The sequence below is a fragment of the Bemisia tabaci genome, chromosome 5, assembly GCF_918797505.1.
Source record: "Bemisia tabaci chromosome 5, PGI_BMITA_v3".
Lineage (NCBI taxonomy): Eukaryota > Metazoa > Arthropoda > Insecta > Hemiptera > Aleyrodidae > Bemisia > Bemisia tabaci.
Window position 1 is genome coordinate 44,267,436 of NC_092797.1, and position 14,290 is coordinate 44,281,725.

The window sequence follows — 14,290 nt, forward strand, 5'->3', positions numbered from 1 at the left end:
ACACAGAGAAGTATAACTTGTGAAGTGCGGCATCATGAAATGGCAGTAAAAATTTAAGTTCCATTTACTCGCAGATTTTTTGTAATTTTTCTCTTTATATTTGTTCTCTCTTTAAGATGTTTTAATTTCTTTTATTGGCCAATTTAATTGAATTTCGAAACGCTTATTTGGAAAATAGGCTAGCTGCACTTACAAATCGCAAAAAAAAGAAAAAAAAATAACAAACTCCTTCCCTCTGTTTTTCTTTGAAAATGGCGGAAGAAAAAGAAAAATACACCAAAAGACTCTCCTTTCATCCCTCCAAAAAATGAGAAGATTTATAAGACTAGGTAAGTAAATACTTGCATTTTCAAATTAAAGCTGAGCAAACTAAGTGACCCACACAAAAGCACGTCACTGAATGACAACATCCGTGGTGTGGTAACGTTATTCTCGGCATCGCTGGACACCACGTGGAAAAAAATATTATGTCTCGCATGCATCATTGTCGTGTCATGTTCTACCGTACTGAGGAAAAACGCCGTAAGAGCCGTCAGATGTAGCCATATTCCCTTCCATAAAAAATTAATTTACTGGACAAATTCTGTATACTTTTCTTCCAATTTCTCAGTTAATTTTGTTCGCGCTTTAATCTAAAACATCTGAAAATTTCAATGGAAAATAAACATAACTTTCTCCATAGGTGAACATTTTACCGGAGATGATTTCGCAACGTCTGAAGGCTCATACGGCGTTTTTCCTTAGTACGGCAGTGTAGTAACACCGGATAAATCCTTCATCCTGAGCAGGACGAGACCATCGTGAACAATTGGATGATTTATCCTCATGTTATGTATGATATTCAACTTCAATCACAGCCTTAAGACTAGATCTAGATGAAACGTTTGACGTGAATTAAACAGAGGACTTAAAGTGTAAAAGAGCAGAGATCAATGAAAAAACCCTCTTGCAATTTCTCCTTTTACTTTTCTCCATTCGCGGAACCACGGAGACGGTTCGCGCACGGTAGGCTGTGCCAAAACCGGTTTCGGCAGTAAACCGTTCAATCATGAAATTTAACAACAGTGGGGGAATTTGTTTCAGAGACTGTTTTTATTTTCTACTCCGGCGTCTGCGGTTAGTTTGTGCTTGTGCGCGCTTGTAGCCTATTCCTCCCACGAAGGATTTTGTTTATTTTGTAGACCCAGCAATTGCGAAAATGGAGGTATATTTAAGGATTTTATTTTGACAAGTGCCAGTTTCTCATTTACCGGCAAAGTAATGTTAAATGTTTTGTTTTCAAAGCATCCAGTTTACCTCTTTATTTCCAAATTTCTGCGTTGAACAAGGAGCAAGGACGAATCTATCTGCAATTTTTTTGTGGAGTTTTCTTGAATATTGACCGCACGATACTATAAGTATGGTTGATTCGACAATATTTGAGAATTGGCATACAAAAAAGAATGTTGAAATGTATTTTTTCCTTGTATTTAGTTATAGATCAATTATGCACTGAAAAGGCAGACAAAATCGATTCTAATATAAGCAGGGTTTGGTATCTTTTAAACAATTTCTCCCCCTCCCCTTCCAGGATAAATAATTTATCATACTCCTCCTCTGCGAATGAATTTAATGCAGGTCTTGCAAAAACACAATAATAGATAAGACTTGATTCCTTCTTTGGACCTCGTTTAAATAAATTTCAACTTGATATTTTAATATTTTTGATGGATCAATTCCACGTTAAAACCCTGGAACGTTGTCAATCTTTGTGAGTTTAGGTCCTGACTGTTGCCAACATTCAGGAAAAACAGTGATTTCCCCATACAATTGGCATTGCGCTGCTTTGACTGGGACTCTTTTGGGGGTAAACTTAAAAATTGAACTAAAAAATATAATAATAATAATAATAAAAAGAAAATTGTCCCAAAGAACGCGCCCCTGCAGTTTCGGTGGTGGATCCTGGGACATTTTTTACGACAGATTTGCCTGAGTGCAATGTGTCGTTAAATTCGGGAGCCTCAACCTTGAATTTTTAACTTGCGCGGTCTTATCAAAATCGCATGATGGGTGCAAGATGTTCGAATCGTTGCGCCAGACATTTTTATGATGTATGATAGTTCTGGATTAAGATAGTGACATCTTAACCGACTTGATGTTGGGGGACTGTCGGGGAGAGGGGGAGGAGGGATACAGATCAGTGCGACACTCCCACTTTGTGCTCACTTCAGAGCGTTGTTTACAATTTTACATCGTGTATTCCGTGTGTTGTGGCTGACATCTTGACCAAACGGTAACTTTAGACATAAAAACCAACTAACCTATTTATTATTTTTTTTTAAATTATTTATCAGTCAAAAGTGCAGGTCCAATACACTATACAAGCATGACAAAAATCAAATTGGAGATAACTACAATTCACCTGTCTACATGAAAGGCAATAAAAATACTAGGGCAGATTACAACAGATTAGATATTAAAACAAAAGGACAAAATTTGTTCTGAGTCGGCATTATTAATAGGAAAAAAGACATAACGTAAGTTACGCCAAAAAAACCCATGTGAAGACAATTTGATAAGAAAAAGACTGACAATGAGTTTCAACCTATTTAACCCTAGGAATGAGCAACGTTTATAACACAATAATTTATAAGACCGATTTGGAGTGCACCACGTACTGACCCTCGTTTCATAGAGTGTTATAGATAACGTACTGTCCGTGAACAGGTGTAAAAATGTATGATCATCGGCGAGGTCTTAGTTGATTTAGTCCAACACTCAAAGAAGTTTTTATGTTTCAGCTGGGTTGCAATCGTGGCAAGATGGGCTTCAATAAAACAACGGACTCGCAGGCAGCCTTGGATGTAGATTTGAATGAGAAAAATCCCGAAATTGGTGAGGATTACGAGCCGTACAATCATGAACCAGCCGGTAAAACTGCCTCGTAAGTAATTTTAATTATCTTAGGGCAGTTGCACTGCCCCCATGCATGCAAAGGACGTTTTATAACTATCAATGCACTTTTCACCTTTTTCAACGCATAAAGCGTCTTAGGAGCTTTTGAGTGAAAGAAAAGATTGCTCTCTCTTTATTTATTTTTTTTTCTTTTGTTTTTTTCTTGGGAAAACTGGATGGATTTTATTTTGATGCAAAGATACAGTCGTTTTGCACGTGTCTCCAAAGTATTCAGGAGATTAATTTAATTCTTGGAAAATTGTATCGACGCTTTATGACAGTGTATGTGTTTTAGGGAACATGGGCTAATTTAAATACATTCAATTTTACATATTTGTATAATCAAAATCAGCGAACATTGCAACACAATGTCTGACAGGTAGTAGCACTGAATATATTGGAATTTGGAAAGCTTGATTGTTTGCTTCGAAAAGCTTCGGTCTAAGTTTGTTGATAAAATGTAAGTTTTTTAAAGAAATTTTACATTATTTCTAGTGCTCGGCTACACTCCAAATTCCAACATTTGTATAAATGCACATAATGATACTTAACTCACTCCAGCTATGATTTAGAATCATAGGAGTAAAGAGAAAAGCATCACGCCTGAAATGCGAAGCATGTAGGGGGGGGGGGGGTGCATAAGCTAAGCAACGACTAGGATAGATAAACAAATAGATACAAGTCATATCCATGGCCAAAGTGCGAAACCGCGTATCTCCTATATGCGATGAGGTAGACTTCCTGTCGTACCTTATTTTATCTATAAAACACTAGCTAAGGTAATTTCTTGAAAAGTTCCTTCATTTTTCTTCTCTTTTAGCAGAATATTCTGTAAAAAAATTCAAGCTACAAAGTTGGCTGTTTTCTCATCTAATCAATAAAATAATAGTGTCAATTTTAAAAATTTGCAATGAAGTTACATGATTTCGCTTTCAGGTCAAAGACATTAAACTAGTCAAGAGTTTTAAATAAAGTAAAAAAAACTATGTATAAAGTACAAAATTACCAAATAACAACCAAATAACAATTACGAAATAATTCAACAGGTATATCGAGGCTCTGCTCATTTTGATAAAAGCCAGTGTGGGAACTGGCGTCTTGGGCATGCCAAGAGCTTTTTACAACGCGGGATATATTCTTGGAACTATGGGCACCGTTTTCGCTGGAATCTTAACTACTGTCACCGTTCATTTGATCGTAAGTTTTTAGGAATGTTTCATAGCTGGAATTAGGGATTTCATTAAATGCTGAAGAATATCGACTCTGAATGAAACTACCAGACCACGTATCTCATTTGCGGGTGTTTCAAAATCTCCGCTCTCATTTTTTTATTTTTTCTTAAGGAGGACAAATAAATATCATATTTTGAAGTTTTTACAGGGTTTTCTTGACAATAGAAAGAAATGTTACGCATGTTTTCGAGAACTGATGTTCAGTAGTTATCCATTCTGCTACGTCGGCAAGCCGAAATAACTGTTCTAGTGGTTTCAACGTCGATACGGCAAAACTTTTCTCCTTTCCTTGCCGTGCCTTTTTAACAGTAGGGCGGCAATTCATCGCGCGGATACTTATAATTTTTGAAATTCGTGCGATATATTTATTTTAATCATTGAATCACATCTTAAGTGCTTAAAATTCTATGAGTGCGGTCATGAAAACAATTAAAAATTTTCTTTTATGATGTTTTTGGTTTTCATCAATTTACACCATTTCTTGGGCCTCTATTATCGTATTCTAACACTGACAACTTTCAGGTAATTCTACAAACGACGATTGAAAATTTTAAATTCTCTCCCCTTTCGATGATTTCATTTCACGGTCGTTGTTCGTGAGCATTTCAAAGGTGCCATCACTTAAGGTACTGATTGTGAGTGAATTCATATCATTATCATCTTTTCCAGTCAAACAGTGAACATGAGCTATGCAGGCGGAAACGAATTCCACAAATGACCTATCCGGAAACCGTGGAAGCCGCATTTGAATATGGCCCTGGAAATTCTAGACGATTTAAAAACACTGCAAGGTAACATTGTTTAATCAAATATTTAACATAGGCCCAGCTCAAAGCATTGACGAACTAAAGGTCATCTGCTGTTGTAAAACCCCGCTTACACACTTGTAAAAAAAGAGCGTTTGAACATTTTTTATAGAAGTCATGAGTTCATATGGATTTTACGAGTTTTATGTCCCTGTCTTTGACCTAGGTTCAAAATCACGAATGAAACGTTGTGAGTTCTCCATTGAATATTTGCCACTCATTTTTAAAACAGCTCTAGTTAGTGCGGCTAGTGTGCTGTTAATCATTCTTGAGATTTTTTCAAAACTAATCAAAAAAGTTTACCATCAAACGTGTCATTTGCGAACCTCTGCAATTATTGAGACGGCTGCACAATGATAAAATTAAGTAAAAAGGCAGGATTTTATAAGAATGTCGTCGAAGAGCGCCTGCGAATGTCTTTCCTGTAGTTTCAAATTGCATCTTTCCTAATATTTGAGTACAAGATCTTACTTTTACCTCAAATTTATTTTATTGTTTCTGGAAGAGTATTATACATAATTTTTACTTAGTTCAAGCAAAGGAGCCTTCGCTCATTACAATACGTCCATAAAAACGTGATGCACACACAGGTCAATCAAAGGATATTCAACTATTTTGATACGTAAGACGTAATTTTTCTCAATCGACAAAATAAAGGCTGCCAAACTGTGAAGCGTGGTTTCAAAAGAGGAACAAAGCCTTGTCCGCCTTCATTTATGAGATAGGCGAAAACAGGTCCTACGCGTCAAAAAAGTTGTATCCCTAGAAATTGATTTGGAATAGATATCAACGACTCTATGATATGTAACATTTTAATCGTACTTACATACCTTGAAAAGTTTCTAGTTTTATCTTTTGAAGACTATTTTAAGTATTAATGATGGTGAAATACCATTATGATTCTTCTGATTTTTTTCATGGCATCATCATTGCAAATCGAACGGGATGCAAATTTTAAGCGGATGGAAATGGACGTATCTAAATGCATGCACTTCATAATGACTTTATGTGTAACGAAATTTTCCATTCTCTATACTTACCCCCAGGGTAAAAGAGAACGAAATTGACATGGTTGCGTTTTAATTTTCAGGATAATATGTTATTCAGCTTTAGTGCTGCTAGAGTTTGGCGCAGACTGCGCTTATAGGCCTCTATAGACGATCAAATTCCCGAACCAATTCCGATCAAAGTAGCATCAAAGTGTCGGGAGTCATCAGTCTGAAATTCATAAATTTGCTTAATTTTAAAATGAAAACTTGACAGAAACGTTTCCTGTGGCAGGAAATGATGAATGATGGCACTCCTGTCTGATCTCACTTTGATCAAAAAAGTGCGGCCCGTCAAAATTTGATGGTAGATGGTGACCACCAGTCATCAGCATGTCTACTTTGATCGGAATTGGTTCGGAATTTGATCGTCTATAAAGGCCTTATGCGATATTCATAGCTGATAATATCAAAGAGGTTGGTTGCCAAGCTGTTTTCATTTACTCCTTGCAGATTTAAGGGTCATTCAAATGATCATGCATGGAAAGAAGCTTTGAGAATAACTAGGGGTACACGACCGAAACCCCAAAGGATGCCTAGCGCCCTCAAAGGGCCGTCTTCTGGGTCATAAATCACACATTTAAACAAAAGCAGCTCATTTCCGCAAAAGTCATGAAATTTATTCCAGTAAATTTTTAAGAGGAGCTAAGACGGAAAAAAAATGGGGAAAAAAAGTATGAGAGTCAGAGAGGTACTGGAGATATAATGTAGCACGTCTTGTTTTGTTCTGGGGGCCTTATATTTTAAAAGTAAACTCTAATAATGTTGATGTCATTACTGCTGCGGTCGCTTTATACCCTCCACAGGGTGTCAATAGTGGTGCATAGCACTAAAATGATGGCGGAATAATGATGCAGAGGAACTGAAGTCTCATTGAATAGGGTTCAATATGAACTCAATGATGAGGCACAAGATCGAATTATAAAACAGCATGCTTGAGATTAGAGTACATCTTCAGAACGACGAACATACAATGTATGTTCAAATCTCCACGTTGCCTCACCAGCTGAAGTCCTCATGATTTGTTTTATGACTACCTGTTCTTGAGTGCTTACTTTCTTTGATGTAATTGAAGGGTTTAATACTTGAAAAGCGCGCATAGATATTTTGATAATTTGAGAAAATTCAGCTCACCTGAAAAGTTATTTGGAAAAAGTTGATAATGGAGATATTAAGTCTCATTTACCTTATTTTTCCCTTATTCTACTCCATTACTTTGATTATTTCATTGGAATTACACCACCACCACTACTACTACCTTCTCCTTTTATTTTTGAAAGGAAACGCTGATTTGGATGAAATATTTTTTGAAGAAATAGATAAATTAATTTAATAAAAGGGGCCGTCTCGAATTTACGTAACGCTAAATTTGCGGTTTTTTGACACATCCCACCTCCAGTAACAATCCGTACAGCTATTCTAGACTCCTCTAAAAAGAGTACGTAACGCTTGCCAGCCCCCCTAATCTCTATTAAAAGTAATCGAATTTTCATCTTACATTTTTTGAATGGACTGGCATTTCCATTAAAAGCGGAAAAGTGAAAGTGTTGCAGAGAATATTTCCGGAGTTCTTTAAAACTTCTTCTCGCAGACGACAAACGAAAAATTCTACAATAACTCGAAAAAAATCTTTTTAACTCGTTGCGTAACGCTTCGCTCCAACCCCCCCTCCTCCCTCGGAGCATCACGTATTTTAGAGACGGACTCAAAGGGGTGAACTACTGATTTTGAGGATACTGTTAGAAATGAAACCAGCCTAGTATAGGCATTATCGTTTGGCAAAAATAATAAATCAAACAGAAAGATTATTCCTTTTAACACGCAATGAAAACCAAGCTATCGACAAATATAGGGTGCGTTTTGCTCATTCAAACAAACTTATTTTCGATGAACTTAAAAAAATCTTCCCTATATATATTTCAGATATGTGACCACATCTTCTCTCCGGCTCCTGTGCGATTTTACCTATTATGCTTACTCGGACCTTTGATCTTGATGTGCTGGATCAGAAATTTAAAGTTCCTGGCGCCAGGGTCGACCTTAGGAACTGGTTGCGCGATAGGGTGCGTGGGGGTTGTATTTTATTTCATTTTCTCGCAGCCCATCACGCTCGAAGGGAGGAAAGCGGCCGGATCACTAAAGGACTTCGCGCTTTTTTTTGGCCAAGTTCTCTTCGCATTTGGAGCTTTCGGAATGGTGAGTGTCAAGGAAATCTCAAAAAATACCTTTTTTTTCTTCACACAAGACCACGATAGCTGTAGTTCTTAAAGTCATACTCAAGCACAAAATAAAATATACACTAATTTCTATCCAGGCTCGAGTAAATTTGGCAGCATTGTAAATGGTGGAGAATAGTTTTAAGGGCTATAATCAATTATTGTACATTATTATCTAAAGTTGTGAGATATATTAGCCTCCTCAACTTCGGTATACTTGTTTTGAGGTTGATGAAAAAGCTGTCAAATGTCATCATTTTGTTGCGCGCAGCGCCTCAGCTGCGCTGTGACCCACCTTACCCCCACTCTTAAGGCAAAAGTGAAATTTCCTCGTTCAAAACAGGCCTCTGGATTCTTTCCGAAGAGATCGTCAGGTTTGAAATCATTTCGGCGTATTTCAAAGCCAAAAAACGCGGTTCTGCGGATCGGCCCATTTTCTACCCATTTAAATCAATGTGATTTTATCCGAAATTTTGATAGCTTCAGGGAAAAGTACACACTTCAAATGTTAGAACTTTAGAATTATCCTTTGAGGGACAAAAATGAATGGGGAAAAGCCCAGTGGACAAGCTTTTGAGATATAGTCACCTCAAAACGGAAGATCCTACTACATGACCTAACCTCCAAAATACCGACAGACCGACATGTCCGTACGCTCCCCAAATAGATTCTAATCCCCTCACCTCAAGCACGCAATACGTATATGTAGTTAATGTAAGGAGGGCCCCTACTGCTCCAGTGCAACCCATGTTACAACCCAACCACTCATCAAAACCAATCGTCTTCGAGTGCCGACAGACGTTACATCACGTCACGTCGATACAGAGTCACGTGTATCTGGAGTAGGTTCAAGGCGCTAACTTCCTCCTAAAAATCAGGCGATGTGAGATAGACGAGATTCCTTTCCATGTAAACGCCATTCGGAAACACGCTGACAATGTTGTGCTTGCAGCGGGGCGCTGACAAGGAGCATTGAGAGGAATCATCAGTGGCGAGCCGTGAATGATTATCGATTTTCTACTTTTGAAGCTATGGTAAAGAACCAATTATTAGGGTTTTCGTTGCAAAAATCCTATGTATCGACCCTTTTCCATAGGTTTCTATTACAGATCAATCGATATATCGCAAAGCACGCCGCGCCACTGGAAATTATTGAACCCTCGGCATTGATCGGATTGTGAATGTCAGTCTCTGAGGTATCATATTTCCTGCGTATTTTTTCCCGCATCTGCATTTTTCATCCTTCACCGCACGCCAGTAATTTGCATGTCTCACGACAAATAATAAGAGAAGAAAAAGCAAATTCGTTTTCTTGCCATCTCACCAGCTTGCGCTGGTGTTCTTCATTTTTTACTAGCAAGGATTTGGTAATTTATTACGATTGTGGTTTCATTCAAAGTTCCTGTTCATCGAGGAATAGTTAGATGGGGTATATAGGTGTTTGTAGGTCTCAGCTAAACTCTTCATCAAACCATCCGTTGGGTCCATGCATGAATGTATTAATACATCTCAAAAGAAAAGCCACAATCTTGTTGCATCTATTCCTCTGCAGAGACAAACTCAATTCGGAATCTTCTGATTGGTACGCTACAATGCTATGGGGCTAGCTCCATTTTTGGCTGTTACGCCGGGCTGACGAATAAAAAATGGTCTTTATGTACGGATGAGAATTAGATCTCACTGGCACATATGAGGAACGTGCGACTCTCTTGTTAGGTCCTCGTTCAAATAGTGACACCAACAATTACGATTCTCACCGAATTAAACATGTGACCTCTGGGTAATTGGATCGCATTTAGAAAAATAAAAATCGTGCAACTTTTCCTTTTCTTTTAAAATACTTAATATGTATTAAAATTTACACGATCATAATCCTTTACAATGAACAATTTTTGGTGGGAAGTGAAAAATATTTGCTATCCTGGGAGATTATTGAGATAATCATGAAGGAGCAACATTTTTACAACACTGTAATCGCACGGGTTCCTTTTTGCTAAATGCGATCCAATTAGAAAGAGAAAGACTCATTCTGAAAATTTGAAAATAATTTCAAATTTTGGTAAATATTGATAAATAGACAAGGTACAATCCTAACTCCTAAAATTATTTGAAGTGAGTAAATATCTTATTTTATCAGTCATGTAAGATATCCAGTGTGTGCTAACACCGGGTTTTGAACCGGCTTCACAAGGTAACAGTGTACAAATCAAATTTGAATTGCAGGTCGTACCGTTAAAGAATAGAATAAGGAGGCCCGCCAGTTTTGGATCTCCCTTCGGTGTTGTAAATGTAGCGATGGTCCCAAATCTGGTCCTCTATGTTATCATGGGCTTCTTCGGTTATCTGGCATACGGAAGCCAAACTAAAAGCTCCGTTACATTGAATCTACCGCAGACTGGATTGTAAGTAATAGAGGTAACTTAAGGATGAATTTCAAATGCATTTCAGGAACTTTAAGTTTTCAAATGAGGGGCGCCGTAGAAGAGAGCTGCAATTGCTAGTATTCCCTACGTCACCTCCACTACAATTTATTGCAGCCATTAAGTATGATGATTGATTTTTTACAAGAATGAGAATACTATTGTCCGTCGGTCGAACATTAAAAATGATTAAAATTGTGATTGGAAAGGACGGACTTATTTACCAGTTATTATCAGCCAATATAGGACAAAATAATAAAAATTGGAATTATGTGAATCTAGACCGAACAGTAAAAAAAAACGATTTGGGATGTGAGAAAGCTCATATATACATGGTTATGTAATTTTCATTAAAGTTAACTTGTAGGAAATTTATTTTATTTAATATATTTAATTCTTAATGAACTCAAATTTCGTTCTTTCCTATTCTTTTTTTCTAGGATCGGAGATTTGATTCGGATACTGATGGCAGGATCCATTTTTACGACCTACCCACTGTGTAATTACATTGTTGTTGAGCAACTTTGGCACAAAAATTTGGCATTGAGATTTGAGGACAACAAACGTGTGATTTTCTGGGAGTATGTGTTTCGCACGGCTTTAACTTGTGCAAATAGTAAGTTTTATCCACTAAAACGTTGTTTTCTCAAAGGCTCATGTTCTTTGAAGGCAGATGTTAATTTCAAGACTTTAATTTATATTTTTTATTTGTCTCAAAATAATTATCCTAGTAATTTAAATTTGAAATCTATTGATCGTACAAATGTATCGTGGAGGTCATAGATTTATAATTTAAATGGGAGAGCTGGCGCTACTTTCAAGCTTAATTCCGTGACTCCTGCGCCACACCGGGTCACCATTTCGATACATTATCGATTGTTTCCGACACACGGAGACCCGGCCATCCGATGTAAACGATGGAGATGAAAATTATAACGTGTTCTTCATCGCCATTTTGGATCGAAAATATATCGAAAGGGTGATCGATTCTCGGCGCTCACCGGGCTCGGAACTCCGTCAACCAGAACATGGCCTCGACTCACTTCATTATATCGTCGCCTTCTGGCCAAATTATTACAAGTGCCCTGCAACGTTTCAAAATTTCCGCTGACATTTTATTTTTTACAGATAAATTGTTCAACGAAACTGTCCGAAAATTTCACTGAATTAGCTTCTGCTGCCGAATGCAAAAATGTTGCCGATTAAATTCTGTGAAAATTTCAAACAGATTCAACTAAAAATTTCTCCGAAAAAAATAAAATTGAGGCGGAAATTTTGAAATGCCGCATGGCGCTTGTGATGCTTTGATCGGAGGATGACGATATTACAACTTTAAGTACTCCAGTAGTCCAGAATTGCGCGAAAGGTCGCAGAACACTAATGAGGATTGCCCGGAAAACGCACAAGGATTGCGAGAATAAAAACCTTAACATCTGCCACAAGAATGCGCGAATTTAAAATGCAGTTAATTTAAGGTAGAAGTTTGGGAAAACAGAAAACATTTTGAAAATAAACGAATTTTGACAAGCCATCGATATGTTACCTTCTGACAATAAAGGAAGCGAAAACATTTATTAATGGTCGTGGGTATAAAGAACTATCCTAACTTTTCTCGAAAAAAATATTTCATCGGGAAAAACGAGGCAACGTTGGAATGCTCATACGGCGTAGACATAACATAGGCCTTTTAAGCTCTATTATTCGATGCCGTAATGATTCTAATAACGCGAGTAATCGCGCCAAAAAAACTGCGACCGGTGTTAAACGTACATTAGCGCCTGCAAGACTGTAGGAATACCTCACGTACTACACCAAACAGTGCAGTCAGCGTCAAGCCCATGTGAGCGCCTACAAGACTGCCTGAATACTTCTCGCATTGCGCCAAACGCAGTGCAGTCGGTCAGTCGGCGTGCGCGTGAAACGCATATTAGCGCCTACAAGACTGTAGGCATGCTATAGGACTGCGTGTCATCATCCTTTCTTCGTGTTTCATTTCTGCTCCAGTTTTTACCATAATTAAAGGGAAAACATGTATCCTCTTTGTAACGATTTAGAAACTCGAATGATATTCTTTTTTTTGTTGTTACGTTAGGAGAAAATATCGCGGTGAAACTGTCAATAATTTAATTGAGATCATTTAGGTAAACTCAAACATTTTAGTCAATTTGGAAGCATTTCAGAGAAACTTTTTGCAGCTTTTAAAAAACATTTATTAAAAATAAAACATAATTTTTGTTTTATATTATTATTAATTTAAGTAAATGTGCGAAAACTTTTCAGAAAAGCTGTGTATAGCCTTACAAAACATTTATTAGAAATAAAACTTAAAAGTGGTGTATAACGTTGCAATTATAGATAAATATACGCCTTCTTTCAGTGCACTCGTCGGGTTTTGAATCTACCTATTCATCTCTTGAAAAACTTGAACATGGTTGTTCTACGATGTTTTGCGTGTAGTATTTTCAGTAGTTGGTGGCCGTGTAACCCCTACTTCACTTTTTAAATGTCTATGAAAGCTCTCTGGGCCATTCGTGCTGCGAGGGCTTTCCATCGAAAAGAGACATTCCCCTAAGTAAAGATGGAATGAACGGTCCTCCGCGAAGTTTTATCTACCAAAAAAAAAACCAGGGTTGCCAGATTAACGCTTCCTCGTTGAATATTGAATATTTGTGCAAATATGTGAGTTTTCGGTACCAGCAACATTCGTGCAATCCGAAAAAGTAAAAAAGGAGCATTCTTGCAATCCTATCGCAGCCAAGTACTCAATGCCATGCATTGCAGCAAAGTATGATTTGTAATTCAAAGATTTCACTGACGAATCATTTATACAGAATTCCACTAAATTAGCATTCCCAATTTGTTTCAGTCGCCTGCTGTATTGCAATACCAAATTTGGAGTTAGTCATGGCATTCACGGGATCACTGATGGTTCCTACCCTTGGTATATGGTTTCCCAGCATCATATACACCCTCACATTCTGGAACAAATACACAGGGATTAAATTTGCTTTCTTCCTTTCAAGAACCATTATCATAATGATCGTAGGTGTATTTGCGTCCGTAATATCTCTCAGTACAACCGTCCGAGAAATTTACGGAACTGCATTCTAGTCTTCAATCCACATAGATCTGTGATTTTTAATACCTAGCATAGTTTGTATCAATATTGTAAAAATATACTTCCGTTAGTTTTTTACACATTGTTTTTGCGTGATTAATTTTCTGCCGTATAAAATGTTCCGCAATTTGGGTCCAAAATTGTGACCCCAGAATTATGGCGGCTATAAATGTTTAATATAAAAAAAATTAAAAAAGAGGCCAAAAAGGTTCCAAGCAACCATGTCTACTTTTGTGTCAGTAAAGGCCACTAAAGAGTTATATTTTAAATCGACAATATTAAACCTGCATGGCAATATACTACAATCGATTAACACTTACTTATACATTTCTTGTATTGAAAAGAAAAATATAATTATGTGATGCCCTTTACTAATATCAGACTGGTGACAATGTCGATAACAATGCTTGGATGCAACTATTAACACTCAAAGGTTGTCCATGCTGCATATACGAAAGATTGAAGGCGTTTTGGCTGCACTCTCTTCTCAACGAGGCCTATCGCTTAATCCGCCATTG

At 37.3% G+C, this 14,290-nt stretch overlaps 2 protein-coding genes across 4 annotated transcripts in view; both read left to right on the forward strand.

Moving 5' to 3' along the window:
- LOC109031962 (glutamate transporter polyphemus) overlaps nt 1-8,208 on the forward strand; it is a 34,438-nt gene extending 26,230 nt beyond the window's left edge. Inside the window, exons 1-5 of one of the 3 annotated variants that reach the window (XM_072300789.1) lie at nt 1,074-1,204; nt 2,781-2,923; nt 3,981-4,131; nt 4,836-4,957; nt 7,942-8,208. In XM_072300789.1, coding sequence (XP_072156890.1) covers nt 1,199-1,204; nt 2,781-2,923; nt 3,981-4,131; nt 4,836-4,957; nt 7,942-8,008 — 489 coding nt within the window. In that variant the 5' untranslated portion in view covers nt 1,074-1,198 and the 3' untranslated portion in view covers nt 8,009-8,208. Of the gene's footprint in view, nt 1-1,073; nt 1,205-2,128; nt 2,273-2,780; nt 2,924-3,980; nt 4,132-4,835; nt 4,958-7,941 lie in introns of those variants that run through there. The other 2 variants (XM_072300790.1, XM_072300791.1) reach the window with 2 other exon arrangements.
- A 2,321-nt stretch (nt 8,209-10,529) lies between these two features.
- LOC140224665 (proton-coupled amino acid transporter-like protein acs) lies at nt 10,530-13,765 on the forward strand. Its single transcript, XM_072300759.1, has 3 exons — nt 10,530-10,636; nt 11,095-11,270; nt 13,521-13,765. The coding sequence occupies exons 1-3, from the start codon at nt 10,530-10,532 to the stop codon at nt 13,763-13,765; spliced, it is 528 nt and encodes a 175-aa protein (XP_072156860.1).
- Nucleotides 13,766-14,290: the final 525 nt, after the last annotated feature.